At 41.1% G+C, this 27,316-nt stretch overlaps 1 protein-coding gene across 4 annotated transcripts; it reads right to left on the reverse strand.

The window, feature by feature from the left end:
• Positions 1-1,833: 1,833 nt before the first annotated feature.
• nek1 (NIMA-related kinase 1) lies at positions 1,834-26,414 on the reverse strand. Of its 4 annotated transcripts, none has more exons than XM_068318954.1 (36): positions 26,358-26,414; positions 25,612-25,760; positions 25,418-25,514; positions 24,462-24,559; positions 24,191-24,274; positions 24,018-24,085; positions 23,841-23,927; positions 23,389-23,443; positions 22,952-23,152; positions 22,549-22,621; positions 20,772-20,923; positions 20,521-20,586; positions 20,159-20,218; positions 20,027-20,074; positions 19,791-19,871; positions 19,553-19,659; positions 19,374-19,469; positions 19,161-19,263; positions 18,150-18,236; positions 17,552-17,635; positions 17,378-17,455; positions 16,761-16,856; positions 16,105-16,305; positions 15,972-16,025; positions 15,598-15,838; positions 15,201-15,305; positions 14,914-15,090; positions 9,561-9,758; positions 9,374-9,479; positions 9,136-9,212; positions 8,597-8,814; positions 5,126-5,274; positions 4,605-4,924; positions 3,887-4,020; positions 3,672-3,804; positions 1,834-2,604 (listed from the first exon to the last, which is right to left on the reverse strand). In XM_068318954.1, the coding sequence occupies exons 2-36, from the start codon at positions 25,726-25,728 to the stop codon at positions 2,591-2,593; spliced, it is 4,065 nt and encodes a 1,354-aa protein (XP_068175055.1). In that variant the 5' UTR covers positions 25,729-25,760; positions 26,358-26,414; the 3' UTR covers positions 1,834-2,590. The 4 variants fall into 4 exon arrangements, with proteins under 4 accessions (XP_068175055.1, XP_068175054.1, XP_068175056.1 ...); XM_068318953.1 differs by having other exon boundaries at positions 19,128-19,263; XM_068318955.1 differs by lacking the exon at positions 18,150-18,236.
• Positions 26,415-27,316: the final 902 nt, after the last annotated feature.

Genomic DNA, 27,316 nt, shown 5'->3' on the forward strand with positions numbered 1-27,316 from the left:
AAGGAATAAAATTTGACAGAAATATTGCAATATCTTGAATCTCCTTTACTGTAGATAGATGGTGAATGCATTATCAAACACCAATGCAAAACAACTTTTCTAAAATGCAAAGTAAATATTATAGAGCAATGTTTTATAGTGTTACTTACAAGATGACGGTACAAGATACTCATTTATTTAAAAAAAATGACAGATTAGAAAAGAGCAGCAAAACCTCTAGCTGACGTTATTAAGATCAGGATACTCACATTCAGTGATTTCTATTTGTATCACTTTGATAAGACTTTCAAAATTACTGACTCTGCCTGCAGCGACCTGCTTTCAAATTAGATCGGAGACCATAGTTGGATGTTAATGAATGCTGCCTGAGAATAGCGGAGTTCATATATTTCACTTTGGGGTGATTTTTTTTCTCTTCAAGAACTGAGATCAAGCCAAACACAGGTGTTATGAAAATTCAGAACACATACTGAAATAATTTCATCCCAAATATAATTTCATACTAAGAGAATGGACTGATATCCATGAATCTGTATCCCATGACATATTCTGATCAGTCTTTATTTTCCCTAGTGGCTCAATCTAATTTTATTGTAGTTATGAAAAAAGGAAGAAAGAGAGCCAATCACCTCCTTATAAAGATTAAATTAAGCACACCACTATTTATGTAATTCTTTTGTGTTTAACCCCAGGAGTCATTTGAACCATGTAGATACATTATGGTAAGTGAAAACAGACCTCTCAGTCAGTCAGTCACTTTAAAATCCAAACAACTGGTATTCTAATGGAAGAGAAAGGAACAGACCAGCAGCTTTTCGATAGCAGGACTCCAAGACGGAGCATTTAATATCTTTTCCTCACTGAATAGTTCACAGTCAGTCAGAAGCACTTTGTCAGACCCGGTCATGCTCTAATCACAGTATGTGCACAGACAAATTCTTTCCTGCACTAAATAGTCCTCAAAACAGGTTCAATGAATATAACCTCAAAAATAAAATACATCTATGCAGCATACAAGGTGTAGTGAACAAAATAGAATTTCTAGATCTGAAATGCAACAAAACAACATGTTGAAGTGTAAACACTCTAAATGAAAAACAAAATGCATAACAACAACTATCACATACAGCATGCAACCCCCAGGATTTATATTTCAATTTTGTCATCATTAGTAACATAGTTGACAAAAGGCATCTTCCAGTTCCAACGCCAATAACTGAGGGTTCATGTAAAGGTTGACCTTCAAACTCTGCTAATATCATTAATCAACGCCAGTGAACCGGATCTAAAACAAAACACTTTTAAGGTAAACATTATGATCTTGATGATTTAAAGTTTCTCAACATGTCTGTACAATGGAAAGCCATAACAGAATGAAGAGTTGACAGGTATTAATTGCTGCAAATGCAGATGTGAAGAGGACAAAATATCATAGAATAGCATCACATTATTCTTAAATTTACGAAAGTCTTTTTGGCTCTAATTCAACACTGGAGAAACAGACCTTCTGTCCCACCACACTAAATTAAACCTGCTGGTAGAACTCAGGAGGCTCTTGTTATATTATTCCACAGGGATCAGAAGTACAAATAAATCTGGCTGGCTGACAGAAGGACAAACGGTCTGTTGAATGACTGGGGATGAAAATAGTCTTACATACTCATCAGCAGCACCTCAGTCTGACACCCGATTCAATAATTTTAGACTTTAAAAAGCACCTTCATAAATGGAAGAAAGCTAATTCACAAGTTCAGAAGCGATGCTGCGTTCACACTTTGACACAGCTAACAGTCTCCATGGTGGTGCAGCAGAAAGAAATTAAGAACAAGAGCCTTTTGATTATGGAAAAAAAGAGTTTATTTCATATAAAAATTATTAAATATTTAATTTGAAGCCATAAATAAATTATAATAACATTGCTTACATCGTCAGTTTTCTACACTGACAGCTCTGACTTGTGACTCCATCACACCCAGCATTCTGGTGTCACAGTCTCATGACTAGATCTTAGCAACACACGGCAGCAGAACAGAACTCTCTCATGTACTTTGTGTGAACTGAAAAAAAAAAAAAGTAAAAAAAACCCCAAACACTCAGCATGGCGAGGAGTATGAAAAGGAGGCTTAACTAGTTCTCTGTAATAAATCTTTATTCTTGCTACTTTTAGGGCAACCTGGTTGTTTTTTTTACCTAATGATGGAGCATGTGAAGACAGCACCTGAGAGGACCGGATCTTTGATTTAAGATAATACTACGTCTCTGCTTAGAATAACAAACCCAAGTCAAACTGTAATGTGTATACAATTAATCAATTATACATGTACTTCATTTATCTCTAGACTTTCACACATATTTGACATAACTTGGAGGATAGCTTTGGTCCAACATGTTTTTGATAATGCACTTATATGAGCACTGTTGATAGTCAAAACTATGAAATACAGCCCCAACTGTTCCATCATGCAAGTGTGCCTGAAACACTTCTAGATGCGTGGCTGCAACACCTCATGCATAGTTCCCCTGTCAATGATGATGAGCACGATGGGATAACAGATTGTCATGGCTGCCTGAAGCTCCATCGCACGAAACATTATTCATCATTCCCTGAAAGAGAGAGAGGGGAAAGAGGGTCATTTTGGGACAGATCACTCTTTAGAGAGACAGAGGTTAATCTTTAGTGTCTTAATCAGAAATGACAGAATATTTAATCTCATTGTTGTATCAGGGTTCAGTCAGTCACACCAAATGTTTGGCTTCATTTAATACATTTAACACATATTTGAACTTTTAGCCGTGATACCGAGATGTTTGTGGGGACTACACTGCTGTTTGACTGCCAATCACTTTACAGCCAATTTAAATAGTTTAAATTTTGATGTTTTCTGATCAAATTTTCTAGATTTCCCCTCTGAATCCTATTGCCTTCAACAGGTAAAACAGCTAAATTTAATTGGAGAATGAGTATACACATTCATGGTTCCCATACTGTATATCTTTATTTGTGCCATCAATTGCACAGATGTGGGGGGGGTCACATCTGTTTTTTCATGTCTTGACAGTCATTTCCTGTTGACATTTCAGGGGAAAAACAGGCATCATAACTGAAAAAAATCCTACAGCTACAAAGTCCTACAAACTTTGGGTTTGGTATGAATGTATTAATTGTTTGTGACTAACCAACACACAATTCTGCATGACAACAGTAAAGACATTTTTGTTATATTAAATGGTTCATTCATTTTGAAACTTAAACGTTGTTATGACTGTATGGATAAGGAGACTCTTTTCACAGATGCTGAGACAGGTCCTCAAGGGACATTTTTGACATTTATATCTTGTGTTTCTTCCAATTACAGTAAAAATAGAAATCAGGAGAATTGTAAGACTCCTTCAGAGAGAAAATGTATCTGAACACCGCTCCCATTCTGAGGGAAACCTGTCAAACTTCAAAGTTACACCCACACAGTTACCATTATCTTGTCCTCTCTCTGGATCTGCTGAATCTGTGACAGCTGACTAGGCAAGAAAAAGCACGCCTACAGTCTTGTGGCTGCATTTCATGTCGACTTAAGACCTTCTTGACTTGTTAGCAATTTCAGTAAAGGGAACAGGATTTTCCTAATTTAAAACACTGACTGACAATAAATCGAAGACCATCTCCAGTGACTGACCTTCCTCATATACACCATCTGCCATCACCAGATGAAGGATGTTGGGGTATAGATGTTGGTGCTCCGTTCCCAAAATGCTCAACAACAAACTGGAGCCCAGGTCAATATTCTCATCTTCATCTTCATGTATAGCCTTAAATGTAGAAAAGACAGCATCTGGTTGAGCCATCCGTTCCGTCACGCATGACACTCAATATCTATGAAACATTTAATACCTTAATTTTATTGTAGGCCTCAATTAATTTCTCGAAGCCCATCTGCTGCTCCAAGTTGAAGCGGAGTTCTTCCAGACGACTGAAAATGCTGTCATTGTATGCTTCCTCTCCACCCTGGTCCTCTCCACTGCCATCTGCGGTGAAGCAGGATTCAGTCACTCATCATTAAGCTGAAGGTGCTTAGTTTTCAAAAATCCATTTTTTACGACACCTTTTTAAAAAAAAATTTATATGTATACTGAGGAAAGGGAAGCAATATAAAATTACCCAGGTCTAATAACAGTTAACATTATTGATTAAACATTCAGAATTTCAGAATCGGTTAACAGTGATTACTAATATCAGAGAACAAACCACAAGAGAGAACTAGTGGGTGCAGAGATATTATCAGAATGGATGTCTCAATATAAACTGAAATGCCCACAGTTAAATCAAACAATGGAAACAAAGAACCATCAACTATTAGACTAACTTAAAAAAAAAAAAGCACCCCTGCACCTAATGCAATCAGTTATAAGCAACAAAGAAACACAAAAATGCTGTAAAAAAAAAAAAGACACCAAACTTAATTCAAGGTGAAGTTTTCTGAATGCTGAAATTATTTCACAAGCTACCTCCATGCTGCTGAAGCAACCCTAAAAACAGACTGTCAACAGAAGTGCAGAATGTGTTAGAAATGAATTATGGTTTGTTTTTTTCACCAACTTTACACACATACCTGAATGCCACTCTTCATTGAGCTGGCCATTATTACTGGTTTCCTCGTCACCAGGACTCCCATTAGAGCATTCTTCATCCTCGTCGTCCTCCCCTTCTTCTTCCTCCTCCTCCTCCTCATCCTCCTCCTCCTCGTCATCATCTATAGCCATCTGATTCTTGTCCTCAGACCCCACCCTGTTGAGCAGCTCCTGCTCCACTGGAGGGTTTCCGTTGAAGTCTCCAGCACCAGCTTCTGGGAGACCGGTTATGTCACCCTCCTCTTTCAGCAGCCTCTCCATTAAGGTCCGGATGTCCTGCAGGTCTTCATCCTCATATGCACTTGACAACAGGAAATATTGTTATGACTTACAGCATTTTTGTTTCTTATAAAATGCAGTGCAACTCATGCAAAGGAGATGATCTATAGAATCAGGGTAAGGCAAAATATTTTCTTTGTCAAAACAACCTGTCAACTCTGGACTGCAGTGTGCAGTCCAGGAAAGTTTTTGATTTAGTGATTTCACTATTAGAACATCTTACACTTCAGTCTCCGACTGGTCATCAACTTTAGCCTCTAGATCCTCCATTTCTAGGTTGTTGTGTGGGGCAACACTAGCATCAGTCACCACAGAGTCCTGCTGAGCACTGAAGAGACGGCTTAGATCGGGAAGAGAGCAGGTTCGCAGCATCTGACAAGTACAAAAAAGTGACAAGGAAAATATATAGTAGGGACGTCTACATGACTTCCTGTCATGTAGGTCTGACGGCCTCCTGCATAGCAGGGCCTGCTGCTGTGTGTGTGTGTGTGTGTGTGTGTGTGTGGTGGGTGTCTCTGTCTGTGTTTGTGTTCTGCAGGTAACCAGCAAGTAGGCGGAGCCCTCTAACTGGGAGCACCTGGCCAGTCTCCCAGTGAGGGTATTTAAGATCAGTTGTCTCAGAGATTCCCTCTCAGCTCTTCTAATCTGATCCTGACAGCGGCACCATGATTGTGTTTGGTTGGCTTCGGCCTGTTTGTTAGTTTAGTTTCTTTCATACAACACTTCACTAGTGATGGGCGGATGAAGCCCCATGAAGCATTGAAGCTTTTCATCCCAATCGGTTCACCCTGGTTCAAAGCTTCATGAGGCTTCATTTGCTCTAGTACGACCTCTACTGGAGGGTAAAATATCAGGTGGCATGAGTGTGAAGTGTGTAGCATTTTGCAGAAAGCCTGTAAATAAAACTTAGCAAAATAAAGAAGTATGCATAACATGTATATTTTAGTGACTGTTATATATATATATATATACACACACACACACACACACATACACTCAGACTAGCAGTATGGAAAGTGATTATTTGGACATGAGGACAAAGAAAATAAGCATGGTGGGGGGGGGGGTTGTGGTTGAGACAATGATTGTGCTTCTGTAACATTGATGTATCCCCAGTGATTATGATTTGGTGACATGATTGGTTTTTATTTAGGGATCAAATTAGTATATACTGTATATAGAGTGGGCGGCACGGTGGCGCAGTGGTTGGCGCTGCTGCCTCACAACACGGCGGACCCGGGTTCGAGTCCCGCTCTGTGCGGAGTTCGCATGCTCTCCCCGTGTCTGCGTGGGTTCTCTCCGCGTTATCCGGCTTCCTCCCACCTCCAAAAGCATGCGCTTCAGGTTGATTGGCCAGTCCCAAAAATTGACCATAGGAGTGAGTGTGTGTGTGAATGATTGTTTGTTTCTGTGTGGCTCCGCGGTACACTGGCGTCGTGCCCGGAGTGTCCCCCGCCTCACGCCCTGAGACTGCCAGGATAGGCACTGGCTACCCCGCGACCTGCGTTAGCGGATTAAGCGGGTTGGAAAATGAATGAATGAATGAATGTATATAGAGTGTGTGTATATATATTATATAAATATATATATATATATTTAAAAATTATATACTTTATACACACACTTATATACAATATTTATATATACTTATAGTATATATAAAATATTTAAAAAAATTTAAAACAATAATTTCTCCACTGTGGCAGGTTCTATTTCCTGATTCTCTCCCAAACCAACTCTCACCACACTATCTCTACCTGTCTCCAAAATATGTCTGACTCTATCCAAATTCACACTAGCTGACGACAACTCTCCTCCAAACAACCACATTCTGAATGGAGTGTGATCGCTTTATGTCAGTGTTAATGCATGTATCACGAGCCGAATCAGTCACGTGGTATCAGCCACGTAGTGGGGTGTTCCCGTGATGGAAGTGTCGATACGGGAGTAACGCCTGAAGCCTTGCTGCCCGTCGATGCTTCGGACGTCATCCTTTTCAGCTCCTCCCTTAGATGAAGCAAGCCTCGATACGTGCTTCGCCGGAACGCCCCTCTCCTGCTCGGCACACACTTTGGAGCTTCGATCCCCTGCGTCACATCACTTCACCCACCATCTACCATTCATCCATCTACAGACAAACTGATAATACTGTTTACACACCTCATAGTTTAGAGAAGTTTGTTTGCAGTTACTTTTGCAAAATAAACTTTTTAATTTTTCCTTAAAGACTGCGTATCTCCACTTTTTGTCATGGCTCATGAGCTGGGTCGTGACATAGGGGTTATGACAAGAAGTCTTGTTTGACACAATAGTAATCAAATTCAACAAAGTAAATACATCCTATACCCTTACAATTGTCCTACAATTATATGACTACCAATAATAAAATTCACATCAATGTGAACAGAAATGTTAGATGTCATTGGCAGCTTTCAGAAAAAACCCAATCCCTAAGACAGTGCTTCTTAACCTGGGTTCGATCGAACCCTAGGGGTTCGGTGAGTCGGTCTCAGGGGTTCGGCGGAGATGGAGGTCAAGACAAAAAACCCGGCACAACGTGTCGGGTGTTTTTGCCGAACATACACGAATCACTGTACGTTTGACACATCGTGTCAATTTGTGATGACACGCCCCCTAGCCATCACTGGCTGCAGGTGATCACGCTACATCGATTAGCCTAACTGTGTTACATGGGATTTTGCCTATCATGATGGTACGTGATCTGATTGCTCTCTTAATATTTTAATTCATAGTAACTATGTTGAGCAAAAGAAGAAAGTGGTCGGACGAATATGTGCAACTTGAATTTACATGTACTGTATAACGGAACGTGATGGGAGTCAGCGTCCTGCATGATTCGCAATGTCAAGTTAAGCAACTCTAGTCTCGCACTGGCAAAAATAAAGGAACACTTCCTTAAGCTGCATGGAAAACAAAAGAAACAGACTTTGCTGTGAAAATGACATAAGAGTAGCACTAGCCAAGGTGAAGCCACACATATCTGAACTGGTCTCTCAGTAACAACAGCAGAAGTCACACTGATTTGCAGGTAGGTCATTTCATGTGAGTTCATGCACTGTCCTGGTTATGTTCTTTGAAAAAGGTGACATTAATGCAATTTCATTAAATACACCAGTAAAACATATACTTATGTCTTAAATTTGAATTTTTCTTTTTTACTACAGAGGGGTTTGGTGAGTGAGCATATGAAACCGGCAGGGTTCGGTACCTCAAACAAGGTTAAGAACCACTGCCGTAAGAGAAACACGCTGACAGGACTGCATTCATACGATAAGTAGCTCTTTGAGTTGTTAGATGTTGAGCTGGGTTTGCTGATATCAGTGTCCATGATGACGATTATGAATTATAGGCTGATGGATGCTCCTCTCCTATCAGACCGACTGCAGGTCTAGACTGTATGATTAATGGCTATGACCCTATTTCAGGGCCCCTTCATTAATAAACCAGGTTGAAACATGAGCTACAAATGACAAACCTGGACATCGCACCAGGCACGAGACGTTTGGATCTCCTTGAGGAACACAACGCACATTTACCTGTTTGTACTAATGTACAGTATATACTGTTGGAGCGCCACTGTTATGTGATAAGTTATCTAATAATGCTGAGACATGTCATTTCCAGTCAAACACTAGTGGAATGTGCTTGTAATTCACACTTAAACAGTAATCACCTTTGGGTTGTTGGCGTCAAACAAGCCTTCAGAGAGATCAATGAGGAGGGCCTCCTGGTGTCTGGAGCGCAGAGGTGAGACAGAGCGTGAGCGAGAGGCCAGAGAGGAGGATGATTCTTCAACAGAAGACTGGGCTGAAAGGATTGCAAAGACAGCGGAGCGTCGGTGGGCTGGGGAACACAGCTTCATGAAGAGAGGCTCCTCACTCCCTGCTAAACCTGGGAGAGAGGAACAAAACCATCTTAATTAACTTAATAATCCATTGAAACAATGGGGGAGTGGTCCACTTGTGGGGCCTGGATCATCAGCAGCAAGGGATAACATCTATGTTCACTGTAATTCTATCTCTGAGCAACACAGTGCCAGTATGGGTGATTAATTTGGTCATAACTTAGTACAGCTGATCAGATGGAAGATTAATTAAAAAAACTAAACAACAACAGAATCCGCTGAATCTGGCTGCTTCTGATGTAAACAGGGTCTTTTTAGGTGTTCCTCTGAGAACGTTTCAGAACCACTACAGTAAACACTAAACTCACCTGGAGATTCATTTGGTTTCTCTGGACTTGTCTCAGACTCCCCAGTGTCTGCTGGTCTTGTGCTGCCCTCTGGTGGCCTACAGGAAAATTTACTTAATCACCCAAATGCATGAATACACAATGAAGTCTTACTAACTCATGTAAAGTGGATACATGAGCTTTGAACTCATGTGACAGTAAGTGAATGATGACCATGTATAATATGTTTATAACAATAATACTAAAGATGAATGGTCACATTTGCTGCTGGGCCTCCTGCTCCCATGCCGGCATCACATCAGCTTGGGGGTGTGAAGCCTTTTCAGATGGTTCCTCTAAAACCACTGACTCCATATCTGCTGGATCTGAGAGGAGACAGACCAGACATGATTCCACTGAAAATATACTCACAGCTGACATATTCAGGTAAAATCAATAATGCTGACCCTGCGTCTCAGTATGAAGAGATGGTGGTGGAACTTCTCCCACTGCATCAGACACTTCCTGATGTGAGGTGTCTGTGGTGTGTTCAACATCCTTCTGAACCTCCACACTCTGTAGTGGAGAAGACGGCGCTGGCATACTGGGAAACTCTTCATTAGGTGCCGTTACAGGCTCAGCAGTTGATATCTGGTTAGGTTTATCTATGGAAAATTTAACATCAGTAAGTGAAAACAATCCAAGGGCTATGATTAACATGCATTAGATCAAAGTGCTGTTTGTTAAACTGGCGACTGCTTCACCCTGCAATCTACAATCCTCAGTTGTGTGTGAATGAGTGCAACAGACTGTGTCACAGAGAACATTAATGATGATGTTTTCTACTACATGAGCGAGCTAGCAGTTATTATGAGCTCAAAGACACTTTCAGTGAAAGAACCAATGTGCAGGCTGTTAGAAGATCAGACGAATGTCTTGTGTTCAAAGGACAAAAAAAATCTTTCTGAGTTAGACATCAGATTTAAGCAAATTAGGGATTAATACTACTGTAAATAATAAAGTGAAATACACTCAGAGCTCACACCTCTAATAAAATGATTGCCACTGAACCAATTTAAATATTCAGTGCTATAACACACAAAATGTATGGAAAAAATTGTGCCACTGGCAATGCAGAAAGATTAAAATCTTATGGGAAGATGTAACAGTTATAATTGTTTAGACTATTTCAAAACTAATGTTAGTCTGGTGGCATTTTTAATTAAATTTTTTTAATTTTCTGGGCTTGCACCAGGAGCTAGAATGACTAAGCCACTGTGGCTCAGTGTAAACGAATCGAGTAAGCCACAAAAAGCCACATTCTGTGTCTAAGACAGCAGCTTGCTATAATAGCAAGTAAAACTTAGAAGTAAACATTGAGTAATATTTTGTATGACTGTATCCTTGCATAGTGAATGCAAGTTTTCAATTGTTGGGTGATGTAAAACCACACCTATTGTGGAGTGTGAGTGGGGGGAAAGCCCCTGGGGGTCTGGGGGGCCTCCCCCGGGAAATTTTTTAGAAAGTGGGGTTGTTTTCCTGCATTCTGAGGGCAAAATCTTCTGTTCAGTTCACCTACAAAAATACACTAAAGTCAATAGTTCAAACTTAATTATCTTTATTTCTATCCTACTTTATGCAGGTATAAATGTGAGATTGAACAATTGAAAACTTGCATTCACTATGTGAAGATACAGTCATACAAAATATTACTCATGTTTACTTGTAAGTTTTACTTGGACTAGAAGACATTTTAACTTTGACTCAGACACTCTCGTCTTCTTTTCCTTTCGGCTTTTCCCTTCAGGGGTCGCCACAGCGAATCAGTTGCCTCCATCTAAGCCTGTCCTTTGCATCTTCTTCTCTCACACCAACTACCTTCATGTCCTCTTTCACTACATCACAAACCTCCTCTTTGGTCTTCCTCTAGGCCTCCTGCCTGGCAGTTCAAAACTCAGCATCCTTCTACCAATATATTCACTATCTCTCCTCTGGACATGTCCAAACCATCTCAGTCTGGCCTCTCTGATTTTATTTCCAAAACCTCTAACATGTGCTGTCCCTCTGATGTACTCATTCCTGATCCTATCCTTCCTGGTCACTCCCAAAGAGAACCTCAGCATCTTCATCTCTGCTACCTCCAGCTCTGCCTCCTGTCTTTTCCACAGTGACACTGTCTCTAGGCCAAACAACATCGCTGGTCTCACCACAGTTTTGTACACCTTTCCTTTCATTTTAGCTGAAACTCTTCTATCACACATCACACCTGACACTTTTTTCCACCCGTTCCATCCTGCCTGTACACTCTTCTTCACCTCTTTTCTACACTCTCCATTGCTCTGGACTGTTGACCCTAAGTACTTAAAATCCTCCACCTTCTTGATCTCTTCTCCCTGTAACCTCACTCTTCCACTTGGGTCCCTCTCATTCACACACATGTATTCTGTCTTACTGCGGCTAACCTTCATTCCTCTCCTTTCCAGGACAAACCTCCACCTCTCTAGCTTCTCCACCTTTTCCCTGCTCTCACTGCAGATCACAGTCATCTGCAAACATCATAGTCCATGGAGATTCCTGTCTAACCTCGTCTGTCAGCCTGTCCATCACCATGGCGAACAAGAAGGGGCTCAGAGCTGATCCCTGATGCAGTCCCACCTCCACCTTGAACTCCTCTGTCACACCTACAGCACACCTCAACCACTGTCTTACAGTCCTCATACATGTCCTGCATCGCTCTAACATACTTCTCTGCCACTCCAGACTTCCTCACACAATACCACAGTTCCTCTCTGGGCACCCTGTCATAAGCTTTCTCCAGATCTACAAAAACACAATGCAGCTCCATTTGGCCTTCTCTGTACTTCTCTATCAACATCCTCAAAGCAAATACTGCATCTGTAGTACTTTTTTTGGCATGAAACCATACTGCTGCTCACAAATGCTCCCTTCTGCCCTTATTCTAGCTTCCACTACTCTTTTCCATAACCTCAATGTATGGGTCATCAGCTTTATTCCTCTGTAGTTGCCACAACTCTGCACATCTCCCTTGTCTTAAAAATGGGCACCAGCACACTTCTCCTCCATTCCTCAGGCATCTTCTCACTATTTAAGATCCCGTTGAACAACCCAGTCAGAAACTCTACTGCCACCTCTCCTAGACACTTCCAAACATCTACAGGTGTATCATCAAGACTGACTGCCTTTCCACTCTTCATCCTCTTCAGTGCCCTCACTTCATCCTGACTAATCTTTGCTACATCCTGGTCCACAACAGTCACCTCTTCTAGTCTTTGTTCTCTCTCATTTTCCACATTCATCAACTCTTCAAAGTACTCTTTCCATCTTCCCATCACACTACTGGCACCTGTCAATAGACTTCTGTCCCCATCCTTAATCACCCTAACCTGCTGCACGTCCTTCCCATCTCTGTCTTTCTGTCTTGCCAACCTGTATAGATCAGTCTCTCCCTCCTTACTGTCCAACCTAGCATATAAGTCATCATAAGCTTCTTGTTTGGCCTTTGCTACCTCTACCTTCACCTTACGATACATCTCCCTGTACTCCTGTCTATTCTCCTCAGTCCTCTCAGTGTCCCACTTCTTGGCTAACCTCTTTCTCTGTATACACTCCTGTACCTCCTAATTCCACCACCAAGTCTCCATATCTACTTTCCTTCTAGATGACACCCCAAGTACTCTCCTACCTGTCTCCCTGATCACATTAGCTGTAGTTGTCCAGTCATCTGGAAGCACCTTCTGACCACCCAGAGCCTGTCTTAACTCCTTCCTAAAAGCCATGCAACACTCTTCATTTTTTAGCTTCCACCATTTTGTCTTCTGCTCTGCCTTTGCCCTCTTCATCTTCCTCACCACCAGAGTCATCCTACACACCACCATCCTATGCTATTTGGCTACACTCTCTCCTACGACAATTTTGCAGTCACTGATCTCCTTCAGATTACACCGTCTACACAAGATGTAGTCTACCTGTGTGCTCCTACCACCACTCTTATAGGTCACCCTATGTTCCTGCCTCTTCTGGAAGAAAGTATTCACTACAGCCATTTCCATCCTTTTTGCAAAGTCAACTATCATCACCTCCTCATCACCTCTGTTACCTGCACCAACATGTCCATTGAAGTCTGCACCAATGACAACTCTCTCACTTCTAGGTATGCTCTGCATCACTTCATCAAAGTCCAGCCAGAATTTCTCCTTCTCCTCCAACTCAAATCTTACCTGTGGAGCATAGCCACTAACAACAAATAACATCACACCTTCAATTTGTAGCTTCAGACTCATCACTCTATCAGACACTCTTTTTACCTCCAGGACATTCCTAACAAACTCCTCCTTCAAGATAACTCCTACTCCATTTCTCTTCCCATCAACACCATGATAGAACAACTTGAACCCTGATCCTAAACTTCTAGCCTTGCTACCTTTCCACCTTGCCTTCTGGACACACAGTATGTCTACCTTTCTTCTCTGCATCAACCAACTCCCTACCTTTTCCTGTCATAGTTCCAACATTCAGCATCCCTACTCTTAGTCCTATACTCTTGGCGCTCCTCTTCTCTCTCTTCGTGCGAACACACTTTCTTCCTCTCCTTCTTCGACCAACAGTAGTCCAATTTCCACCAGCGCCCTGTAGGTCAACAGCGCCGATGGCGGTTGTTGTTAACCCAGGCCTCGACTGATCCGGTATGGAAGTCATAAGTTTGATTTGCATCTTTGATTTGTCAAAAGTTTTACACTGGATGCCCTTCCTGACGCAACCCTCTGTGGTTATCCGGGCTTGGGACCGGCACAATAAGACACTGGCTTGTGTCCTCTTGTGACTACATTTGTCCTCTTGTGGCTACATTACACTACTACACACTTTGATTTTAATAAATTTAATTCCTGTTATTACTCAATGTTTACGTTTAAGTTTTACTTGCTATTATAGCAAGTGAAGTGAATACACATTTACATGCATCGCTGGTTATTCCTGCCGGTCATAGGGATCAAAAGTCTAAGACTAAAAAAAAGTATTGATAATATCTTTCATTTACCTTCTGATCGGTCTGTAACCACTCCTACCCCCTCTCAGCATTCACCATTTTCTGATCAATTAGTATTTTTCCACAAATTCTACTGTATGACACTGGATTTTTATTTATTTAGATCGATCATCCTCGCCTTGTTGTACACCAATTCACGGGTTTAGCTTGTAAAAAAGAATCTTTGTTTTTCATTGGAGGAGAGGAGGTTATGAGCCGAGTGCATATTTAATAATCCGGTCACTTCGGCTATTTCCGTCGGCATGCGGAAATAGCGGCGCTAGCGAGCGAAAAAGTTGAAAGTTTTAGCTTTTTTTCCGTAAAAATCAGAACGCCACTGTGGCTACACAGTCTAAAAACCTTGTAGCCAATCTGGAATTTACTTTGCCTATGGCGAATTGGTGAATGGCAAGCGCAAGCCCAGATTTTATATACTATTCTGATCCCCGAAGGGAAATTAAGCCCACACTCTAGTTAGTCAAACACTTCAATTGCATGCTAATTTTTGCACACACACACACACACACACACACACACACACACACACACACACACACACACACACACACACACACACACACACACACACACACACACACACACACACACACAAGCCTGTAGTAAACAAGAGTTTAGATTAAATGTATCAACTGAATGATTTAGCATTGATTCGTTAAAGAATTTGACATTGTGTTATGGGGACGTAAAGGTTTTAGGTAAAATGTCAACAAAAATAGTGAGGACAAAAGTAGTGAGGACAAAAGTAGATGACTAACTGAGAAGAGGGACGTCTTCCTCACAGATGGAGGCGTTCTCCAGCAGCTGAGTAAGAGGCTGAAGCTCCGCCCCCTGCAACGCTCTCAGCACCTGAGAGGCTAAAGCCGCCGCCAACACCTCCCTAGGGGCTTCTTGAGGCAGCTCACCCATCTGTATGACCTCCCCTGCTGTTTGCTCTGGGACACGACACACAGGTAGAAAAGAGAGAGTTACATTGTCAATGTGCACAATGTTAACATTTTTAGGAAATCTGTGTGGGATCTCTCTCAGAGAGACGACAACTCACCGATGGTCATGACGCATGTCTGCTCTAGAGTTTGCTGGGCTACAGAGCCCAGAGGGACTCCTGCATCCCACTTCTTTCTGTCTCCACCAGAGGATGGTCTGTTTTCTGGAGACACAGAGGACAATGGTGGGAGAATGTCTGCAATAGAAGCACTAATGTGCATTCTTTCCAAAGCAGAAAATTTCCACACACTGTACATCTAAAAGAATGTGGTTTTATCATCTTTACTATTCCATATGTCAAGGTAAGATAAATCATTTGGAAATGGCTTCTTTCAATTGTAAACACTTTAAACAGACGCATGAAGTTTTTGTCTATCGGCAAACAGCACACAAACTGTCGTACGTGTTTGAAGACTTTTGTGAATTAACTTTTGTCCTGTGAAGGTTTAACCCACCAGCTGTTGGTGCAGAGGTTTCGTCCAGGGTTTTCTCAGCCACAGCAAGTACAGGCAGTTCTGCTGCCTCCCACTTCCTCCTCTCTCCATTTGAAGGTGGACATTTCTCTGTGTCGGGTTGGCTCTGTTGGGGAGCAGGACATGGTTCTGCAGAAGACGGAGCCGTCAACTCCATCTCCTCCATTGGACCATGGGCTTTTAGGTTCTCGTTCAGCCTACGTAGCATCTGCTTTTTCTCAGTCTGGTAAGTGAAAAGGGATAAGCAACTTTTTAAATACAAAGGTTTCACAATCATTGATCATTTTAGCAACATGGAGAACAATATAATGATTTAATCTAACATTCTGTCTTTGACAAACATCTCATGAGCTCACAGGGATGACTGTAGCAGTTTCCAGTTGAGGCAAACTTTCTTTCAGTGGAGTAATCTGCCAAACACAAAATACAGAACTGTAGATTTTGAATAGATACTCATACAATACTATGTGACAGAAAACGTATACTGACTGCTCCAACATTCTTCAGGGCAGCAGTCATGGATATGTCTGGGGTGGGTTGGGGTTGGGATGAAGGCAGTGCTGGAGGATTGGATGCCGGGTCTTGAGGAGAGGGGCTGGGTTGTGGAGGAGGACTGTCTGAGGAAGATGATTGTGCTACTGCTGCTACATGTCCTGCTGCCACACTGAACTTCACTCCCCGAGCTACGAGCTACCACAATACAACACACCCAATATAAGACAGTTAAAATAAAAACCTTTCTTTTACATTCTTCGCACAATTTCTTTTTTCTTTTCAGTTCTTAGCACTTGGTGAGGGCACTCTACCAGCTGACTGCAGGTGCTACCCAAAATGAGACAAGACTGAGAATTCCAAAACCCCAATAATATAAAACACCCAAAGATTCATTCAAGAAAAACAATCGCATGGATTTAACCTGGAGTCGTTTGGGTTACAGCTGACTGACAGTACTATTCCATCAGATTGCTTAAAACCATTCCTTGAACCTGAGCTCACAAAAAACCTCGGTCAAGGAATGATAAAAGTTAATATTAGGCAATCATTTTTCCTTTTATACCAAGAAAGCTATGTGGAAACCACTGAAGGACTACAAATAAGGCTTGGAATGAGGAATGTTTGAGTGGAGAAAATAATGATGAACTTACATGGTCTTCCCAAGCTCTCTTTTCTTTTTCATATGCTTCTTTCCTCTTCTTCTCCAATTGTTCTTTCAGCACAGCAGCACGAGCATTGGCTTGGGCCTGGCAGGTATCACATAGACACAAAGGAAGAAGAACATTTAGAAACCCTTACTGATATAATCGGCCTAGGGGTTTATACATTCAATTAATACTTTCCCAGAAATATGCACTCATAGCAGTCTCAAAACAATTGTACATCATGTCTAAATACCCTTAATGAAAATGAAAGTGCACGAAAAGCAGCATGGATGACACAAATCCATACACTGAGCTAAATAACCCAGAAGAATTACTAGTTGAGTATGCATAGTACAAACCATTTAGGAAAAATTTGCGATACTTTCTGTGAAATCATGTGTTCTATACAGTATAGGATCATATCTTGGTCCATAGGCTGGTCATGGGTGGAACCATCCTTCTAATCACCAGTAAAACTAACTCGACAACAAGTTAAAGGCTGAGTCAGTCTGGAGAAGAGGTGCTGGTCGTCCGATAGTCCAGGGGTTTATTTGTGTTATTTTTTTACATCATCGAAATGCTACATATTCTAAAATGTTGACAGCATTTTCAGAGAGACTCACTTTCAAAGCTTCTATCTTCTTTCTTCTGAGCTCTGCCTCCTCAGTGGACTCCTGGCTGTCAGAGCCATCACTATCATACTGAGACCAAAACCAACAAGAGATAAACTAAACTTCAGAGGGAAGTGAAAAGATGCATTAAAGGTGCTCTCAGACTCTGAAAGTGGAGGACTGTACCTTCTCTCCTCTGAGCCGAGCTTTGATCTGCTGACGTTCATTGAAGTTCTGTAAGCGGATCTGCCTCAGCCTTGACAAGTATGCCTGACAACAGAGGAGTTACAAACTGCATGTTAGATACATTTGCACACACGCATAAACAGAAGTAGAGTAACACAATCACTGATCAATCAAAAGAACAAAAGGCATCATCTACAAAAAACAAAGGGTTTATAAAGAAAACAATATGATGCATTTCCACATTAAAACATCAGTAAGAATAAAATATCACATTATGCAGAGAGCAGTAAAATATAGATGTGTTTACATGTATTCATTCAAAGACAAAAAGCAGCAATACACAACAGATGCAAAAACACAAAAACAACAGTACTGATAAGCGTGAATAACAACCATAACATTAAAAGGAAAAATAAATACAAGGGCTGAAATAGGACAACAGACAATGCAACAAATGTGCATGGGTTCGAGGTGTTGGTTTGAATTATGGGGGAGTTAAAGGGAGTTTTGAGCTGACATATGATGGAGGATGAGCCAAGTCAGACGTGCTGTGAGTGACGTTGAGTGTGAGGGAGGTCATTCCGGCCTATGCTCCTACCTCCTCCTCTTTGTTGGCTCCGGGCCTCCTGCACCGCAGTGAACCAGCCCGGCCTCCATAGATTGCAGCGAGGTTTTGTCGAGTTCCCTGTTTACCGTTCAATTCAACCACATTTTAGAAGCCTGCAGCCCCTAACATCAACCTGCCACAACAGCCATCAGTGTGGCCACAGAGGTAAAGCTGGCTGGATTAATGCTGAATGACGTATCTTAACTCTCTTAGAAAATGATCATCTATAAACCTGAACCCAAAGAATCGGGAATTGGATCGGGACTTATCATCCCTCTTTGCAGCAGAATTCAGCAAGTTCCAAGCAATAAAAATAAATGTCTAGCACCTACATGGTGAATGCAGTTAACACTCAGATGAAAACCAAGAACCATTTCTCAAAGAAAGGTAAAAAGCAAGGCTTTCCAGCAAATAATGGTTTCCAGGTTGTCAAAAACATAATGCCAGAGGGAGGATCATGTTGAATTATTTTTGATTGATGTAAAATGAATATTTTGAAGTACGAGAACTACGTATGGGTGTAAGATCTGAGATTCTAGTTACAGTAACTGGGCTGACAGGGAAGTAATGTGTAAAATGACATTGTGTTAAATCCATATCTTATAATTCTGGACCACAGGGGGTCAGAAAAAAACTTGACATCAACAGAACCTTGATATAACAGAGCTTTAAGTCTCTTATTGGATTTTTATGCGTGCAACAATTGTTTTAAACTCACACAGAAAAGAAACAACAGTTTAAAATGACGTTGGGACTTACAAAACAGCAAACTGATACAATGAGCTGATTAAGAATACATGAAGCCATCTGTTCCAGTCACTTAAATGACTTAAATATTTGCAAGATACACATTCATGCAACTTTTCATCTTCGGGCATAGAAAGTTGTACCAGTTTGGAAGGGGTCGCAATCGCTCAGGTGGAAAAAGTTCTCTATTTCAGCAAATGCACTAAGTACTCGATAGTTTACCTTTGAGTTTAGAGCAGGAGACATGCTACATACCAGCTGTCCCGCAGCACGAGCTTTGTTCAGCATGGCTTCTCTTTTCCGCTGTAAAAACTCTTCAACCTGATAGGCCCGTCCAGGAGGCATCTGATCATGCTGCCTGAAAACAGAAGAGGATAATCCACACATTCACAATTACAAGTGCCAGAAGTTAAGTTTCAATCTCTATATATTTACATATATAGATCACTGAGAAGCTGCTGGACTGACCTATTACTATTGTGCACGCGCTGCAATTCCTTCTTGATTGACTCTGGGTTGACTGAGGGGTTACTGGGCAGCACCAAACCAGCAGCAGGCGGTACGCTTGTTTCACACAGAGGCAACTCCACTGAAACAGTTACTCAACACAGCTGATTCCCCTACAAAGCAGAAACATCTGGACTTACCGAACGGGACTGCCTGGACCTGCTGACGATCCGTTCCTGCTGATGATTTTTGGAGGAGGACCCTGAACAGAGCTTGGGACAGCCCTCTTTCCACCACCTACGTAACACTGAGTGACCAGGACAAAACAACTTTGTGAGATGCGTGACACAATTCAATCAAAACGATGGCAAGGCTTCAAGCAATGACTCAATTTTCATTAAAAACAAAACAAAAACAAAAGAAATTGGCAGATATCACCTTCTTCTCTGGACTGCTACCTCCACTCAAGCTCAGAACATGCTTCCAGCCTTGTTCCCTGGCCTGGTTTATACGATTAATCTGTTGAAGTTCACAGGTTGATAAATTTTCTTAATGTCAGACCCTGATTCATACAGTATACTGATTCATACTAATGCATTTCCCACTTACTAAAGTGACAACTTGATAAATGAGAAAGATATGACGATGTCATAAGGAAGTAATTTAACACTAACCTTTTCCTTTTCATATCTCTTCATCTGGTCTGCTTTCAACTGGAACATCTTAAGATGAAGGCAGAACAATAAAACACTGACATAACTGAGAAGTATCAGACACTTCATAATTGAACTTCAGAAGGTCCTCACCTGCTCTCTCTGTTTCCGTTCTTCCTCAATTTGCTCCATCCTTTTCTTTCTACCGCCATCCTGCAGCATGAAGCAAAAGCATCACAAACAAATTAACAGGAGTACCATGAAAGACTTTCAGGCAGAGGCAGCAGCACAGCTCTGTTACTGGGCAGGTAGGTGAGGAGGGAAAAGTTATTAAGCAGAGGCGGTCAGTCTAAAGCCAGGAACAACACAAACAACACAGCAAGAAATGGTTGAATATGTTGGTCAAGCGTAATTTGAGGAAAGACTGAAGAGATCTTCAAGTTTGAGTAAATGTAGAGATAAAGGGGAGGGAGATCTTGTAGTGATTTCAAGTGAAGCTGGCCTCTCAGCTGTACCTCAAGTTTTTTCCTCTCTTCCTCCACTTGACTCATTCTCCTCTGGGGGCCTGCTGGGAGAAGGGCCTGAGCAACATATAACATGGTGGTTCAGAGGTAGCCAACACACTATGATGTAAAAGCACACATTTGCAAACACAGATGAGGAGGAACCTCTGACATGCAGGAATAGAAGCTCACTGGTAAATATTTTTTCCCCAAATGGCGGTTGAATAGAAGAAGGAAAAATATCATCAATTTGGACTACTAACCAGTTTACGCTTTATGATTGGTTTCTTCTCTGATGGCTTTCTGGCGGCGTTTGATACCTTCCGCACAGTTAAAGGCACACCGTATTTGCAAGCTGGTTTGGTGATCCTGTGGCTGGGGGCAAGTGGTGTGGAGCCAGGGGTAGAACGCTTGGCTGGTCACACAAGAAAAAAACCCCCCGAAAACATTCATTCACGTAGTCATTAGGAAACACGATGTCCAAATGTGCAATGAAAATACAGGAGCATGAGGAGTCTGTTCCATCTACACATAGTACATATATAAAGGAAAAATTTAATTATTAAGCTAATGTCAGTAATTAAACAATCAGAAAATACTGTTTAAAATGTCCTGCCTGTTATGAATAGGCCAAGTTGTCACAACTGTTAACATTTATGATTATAAATATGGAGGGATATGAGGAAAAGTCTCAATATCCCTTCCCTCATCTCTGTTTGTTGTCCTCTGGCTTTCAATCCAAATTTATTGGAGGAAGGGGAAATTATAACCCTGCTGTCCTTAAGCTGATGCTTGGTGAACTTCACATGTTCGATGAGAGTCTCAGCCAAAAGATATCCACATGATAATATTCAATTAATATAGTGCAACACACTGGCAACAGGAAGTAAGCCTTGGGTGACAAATATAATGCGATTTACATTAAATTTTCAGGGCGTGGTCTTTATATGCTAGTTGTACAATTACTGCATGCCTTTCGCTGTTCATGATGGACATAGAAAGTCACATCTGTGTGCGAACTGCACACAAACACCTGTCAGCACTGGTTTTTCTTTCAAAGGCTGCATTTGTTCCTTCTTGCCATGGTTCAACCATAATGACCATCTAAGTAGAGGTAGACCACAGTGTGATGACTGGCCATCAGTCATGCTCTTTTGTGGGAACTTCATCCTGTGGTTGGGATCCGTTTTCGTGTTCCTTTCCCCTCGAAACAACGAGATGAAGCGCTCCATTGTCCTGTTGCTATGAACATCACTCTCCTGCAAATTGGATCAGGGACTGCAGTGGTCCTCGGCTACCAATGTGAGCTTGTAGCCAGTATGCCGCCAGGTTTTATTGGTTTATACTGGACCTAATTCATTTATATCAGTGTCCGGTCATGTTCCCATTTGTATCTGACCTGTGTCACTTCCGTTTTTAGTTCCAGAAAGGAGAATCTGCAAACTCAGAGCTAGGAGGTGTTGGTTCCTCTGGAATATAAGAGGGATATACACCATGGGGACAGGAAAAGGTATCATACCCTGACAAGGATGTTCAGTGTCAACTGGGACAACTTCTCCATATTCACCCACATAATGTTCCCATTGATCACAATCTCATACAATGCCCGTCTCTCTTCTCACTGGTCAGGAGATCATGGTGTCTCTTTTCCTTGTTTGTGGTTTTGGATACTGCTACCCATCCAAATCTTGTCCTAACTAGCTGTAGCAATCAGTCTCCAGGTGTTCGATTACATTGTCTACTGTCTGAATTCATTGCATGCTACACTCATGTGGCTGTGGTGTTGAGTGTAGTTATACATTACTCAATCTACATTCATTTGAATAGAGTCTTCACTAGTTTTAAATGTAGTTGAACACAATGTATGTTATTCCCTTTCAACGTAAAACTTAGCGGTTTAGATTGGTAGGATCTGCTCTTGTATAAAGTAAGAATTGAACAGAGTTACAAAGGCCTGGGTTAGTGTTTATTAGACATGATGACTTGCATTTCCACTGCCTCACAGCAGAAGATTGCAGCACACAGTAGTATTTTGCTTACCTGGTGCCCCCTGCACTGCACACACTTTAGGCTGCTTGTGAAGTAAAGTATGCTGGAATTCCTGAGCAATAACCTGAAAAAAGGAAATAATTTTTAATTTAATTTTATATAGTGGTTTGATCCTGTAGGCATGCAAGGGAGGTAGAGTGGCAGGCAGCTCCTTCTTGGTACCCCTCAAATGAACAATTTGTAAAGGAACCTTGCTCAAGGGTGCCTCGGCAGTGCTCTTGGTATTTTTTGGGGGCGGGAGCGGGAATCTAACCCCCAATCTTGAATCATAGGACGACCCGCGCTACAGACCGCTCTACCACTGAGCCACTGCCACCCCAGTTCATCTAAACTGTACAAGTTCTTCCTTATGCAAATTAAATCTGTACCAAAGACACCTGACTATGTGCCCTACCTGTGGTGTGAGGAACCTCTCTATCCTACAGGATAGAAAAGGTTTGTCCAGTATGCTGCTGACTGAGGGCCTCTCTTGAGGGTTGCGTTTGAATAGCTGTCCCAAAAGCGAGCGCAGTTCTTGAGAGTAGTGAGCAGACACGGCAGGGTAAGTTCCCCGGATTATCTTCAGAACTAGGTTCTTCATGTTGCCAGCCTCAAACTGTGGAAAAATACGTGTAAAACACAACAGTGGTCACTGCAGAAAATTAACGAGGACAACCATTGTCATCCATAAACAATGACCAAGTAAGGCAGAGATCGAGAGTGTGTTTGAGACTATGATGAATTCAGCATTTATGAGCCTAAGACACATTGTTAATTCTCAACATTAAGAATCAGTATGTGAGAGATCATACATGATACCCTAAGTAAACAGTTTACACACAGAATACTTACTGCATGCTTAAGAGTGCACATTTCATATAGGACACATCCTAGGGCCCAGATATCACTGACAGGAGGGGAAGGCAGGGAAACAGGAAAACACATATAAAGAGACAAACAAGGATAAGTTCTGGGGAAGTTTTACATTCGTTCTATAAGGTCACTTTCGGGCATTACCTTTCTTTATCTTTAGAATTAGTTCCTAAGACAACTTCATATTCATGAATAAAGTCATCTAAATGTACATGAGCTTGGAGCTTATTCAGGCAAAGGGGAAATCAATACTAGCATTGTGCTGTAGTTACAGGCAAGCAGGTTCACTTCATTAGTAGGTACCTTAATATGACTTAGATTTTAAAAAAACCTGCCTAATTTTACATGTTAGGCCAGGGCTTGTCCTCTTGGCTACAATTAAATATGAACTCACTCCACAAATATGACAAGCAATGAAATCGAGTTAGTACCTTTTGTTGTTGTATGGTTTGTTTTCACAGATCTCGGGTGACAGGTAATATGGCGTTCCTATACATGTTCTTGCCAGTTCCACAGTGCTGCACATGAGGAGCAAATTGGATAAGGCATTGCAATTTCCATATATAGGCTTTACAGAGATTTGCATATTCATTACAGTGATTACACACCTGTTCAGCACTCTTGCAATTCCAAAGTCTCCAAGCTGTACAGTCCCATTTTTAGTCAAAAATATGTTCTATAAAGACATTATGAAAACTTGTGTAAATTAGGCAATAAATAGCAAATAAACAAGTTATTTTCATCAAGGAAAATAACTAGATAGATGAGCACAAATCAGCACCTGTGATTTGATGTCCCTGTGGAGAATTCTTCGATCATGGACATGTTTCAGTGCCAGGCAAATCTGCACGAACCAATCCAAGATCTAAGAATATGAGTAAATGTTACACCTATGTTATACAGCATCAACCTTATATTAAATTATCAGACTTATACAACCTGGGGAGGTAAATTTTATAGAATAGGAATGTGGATCAATATGCTCAATTTAGCTCATTGTCAGCAAGTATGTCTTGGTTACCAATGATTATATCAAAGAATTAGTATCTTACTTGCTCTTCTGAGAAGAGTATTCCTTTCTGAGAGTTGATCTTCTTGAAGAGGTCTCCTCCTTCACAGTAGTCCATTACTATATACAAACAGCCACCCTCTAAAAAAAACAGAAAAAATTGTAAGTCACGAAATATGTGATATACAAAGATATCTTGAAAGCTCTGCAGCTTTTATCTAAGGCCTGAGGGAGTAAACAGAGGCAGATTATTCATTCATTTATTTTCATTAACCACTTCTTCCACTGTTGCAGACTGCGGGATTGCTGGAGCCTATCCCAGCAGACTAGGGGTGAGAGGCAGGGCAGTCAGGGCGTGACGCTAGTGCATTGCGGACACATACAGAGGATAGACAAACACGCGCACACACACACACCTATGAACAATTTGACCGACTAATTCACCAGAAGCATATGTTTTTGGAAGTCTGAGGAAGCCAGAGAACCTGCAGAGAACACACAAACTGTCTGTGTTCCAGACATAAACTGAAAAAAGGTGTGGCGCTTACTTAACTGACTGTGTGCTTGACATTCTTCACTAGTTATATGTAGATTAAGTGAATTCATCTTGTCATGACTTATTTTAAGTGGAAAAATTATTTTTTTAAAAACAGAAACAGCTGTTTACTGTTTTTTTATTAAATATATTGCATATAGCTGTAGTTTAGTAACTGTCTCATATTATCATGCACTGTCAGTGTTTTTCAATATGCAAATGTGTCTTCTCAACATAGGTGAAAAAATCTAAACATCCCAAAAACCTCCCTAGGCTTCCTAATCTTCTTGTTGTATTGAAATGATAGATAGATAGATAGATAGATAGATAGATAGATAGATAGATAGATAGATAGATAGATAGATAGATAGATAGTTGGAAATGGGGATGCAGTTTCAGAGATATGGGATTGTGGCCATAATAAATGTAGTTCTTTCAGCTAATGGTTAAGAATGACTGAATACCTTCAAAAGACTCCTTATATTGAACAACGTTGGGATGACTCATGTTGGCAAGAACAGAAACCTCTTTCCGAGACTCTTGCCTCTCTTTACTAGACATCTGCCAAAATAAGAAAAAAAGCTCATTGACCAAGGCAATAAAAAGTAGGTGATACTCATAAAAAGAAAGGAAGGCTTTGCATTGCATGAGAACTCACTCTAGATATGCTGATCTCCTTGATGACATATTGGCGTCCATCTTCTTTAGATTTGACAAGGACAGCCTTTCCAAAAGAACCTTCCCCAATTTTCTTCACTTTTTCATACTTATCCATGTTGGTCAAATACCCGACTCCTCGTGCTGCTTCTGCAGAGAGAGGCATGTTACAAAGCTAAGAGCTGAATGTTCATTCACTCATCGTCTACTGCTTCATCTGCTGTGGCGGGTCGCAGGGAGCTGGAGCCTATCCCAGCTGAGGACTGGAGGCGGGACGCGAGTGCACCACGCAGACACACAGACGAGCATGCACGCACACTGTCACTCTTACGGGCAATTTGGGAATGACCAATTAACCTGAAGTGCATGTGTTTTTGGAGGTGGGGGGAAGCCGGAGAACCTGGAGAGAACCCAAGCTGAATGTGCTTTAATATAATTCTATAGTACTTCATCGCAATATAGTTTAGGACAACGATTTCATAAGAGGTGTTACTTTTAAGACATCGTCTTTATCCACCATCCTGTAAACACAGGTTGTTATCTTAATAAACAGAGAGCCAACACACAAGCTGGTAGCTAGATAGCTAGTGATACCGAAGCAGAGTAGCCCGTCTAAACTAGCGGATTTACATAAACTGATGTAAAATATATGTCCGGTGAGAGCACGCAACGCTGAATAATGTAACTGCAGTTGTGCAATGGGTAGTGCTATGCAGATAATATTAAATCGTTAATATTTCGTTTTACCATCAGCGTTTCTCGCGGGTGTCTCTGTCGACTCTATTTGCTTCCGCCCTCGGGCTGTCATTCTCACAAATCTCCCCTCTTCTTCGTGTTAATTGGTCGTGTCTAAATTTGCCGATTATGTATTGGTTTATAAAGCTGTCAATCAACTTTTACAGCGAATGACGAATTAGGTCTCCACCCCCAACAAAACCTTTTATGTGGACATTACCCATGGCAACCACGGACCAACCGTACTAACCAAAGTGCAGTAAAGAACGCTATATTTTTTGAAAACAATATATTTTTGGAAGTTTTTTAAAAATATTTTCAAAAGGCAATAAGCAAATAATACTGAAAACACTATCTAAGTAAAATCAAAATAAATAAATGGAACACTTAAAAAATTAAACTTCTCAATATCAAAATTTCTTAAAAGGAGAAATGACCTTTCTGCTGACAGAAAAGACCTTTATCAATTTGAATCTTGCCTAAGGTAATGATATAAAATGTATCTTCATGTTCGATGAGTGTCAACCTCCTAAACATAGAACCTCTTGAACGATTTTTTTTTAGTATAAAACGTTTCCAGTATGCTCATATCCAAAATTTCACGACACGTTAATATCATTCTTTTAAAAAAATCTGAGAAAGATTTATACGGGATATAATTGGGTTTAAACTCAAGTGACATAATTTTGTTATTATTGGTGATGAAACGTGAGGCCACAACCAAACCCTCCGATTCTGAATATCACTGGGAGGGTATAGTCTGAGATACACTTTTTGTTTAGAAAGTTTGTAGATCCATCTTGGTACCATTTGGAAACAGAAATTATTTTATTGTTGGTTGCTTTATGCAAATTACACAAAATCTGTTTTGATGTGACTTGGAGTTACGATGCAATTTGTCAAAATGTGTTTGGGACGGTGCTTATTGTTGAGATGCGCTAAAACGTAAATTACTTAAGTCTTCCCGTTGG

This window comes from Antennarius striatus, chromosome 7 (assembly GCF_040054535.1).
Source record: "Antennarius striatus isolate MH-2024 chromosome 7, ASM4005453v1, whole genome shotgun sequence".
Lineage (NCBI taxonomy): Eukaryota > Metazoa > Chordata > Actinopteri > Lophiiformes > Antennariidae > Antennarius > Antennarius striatus.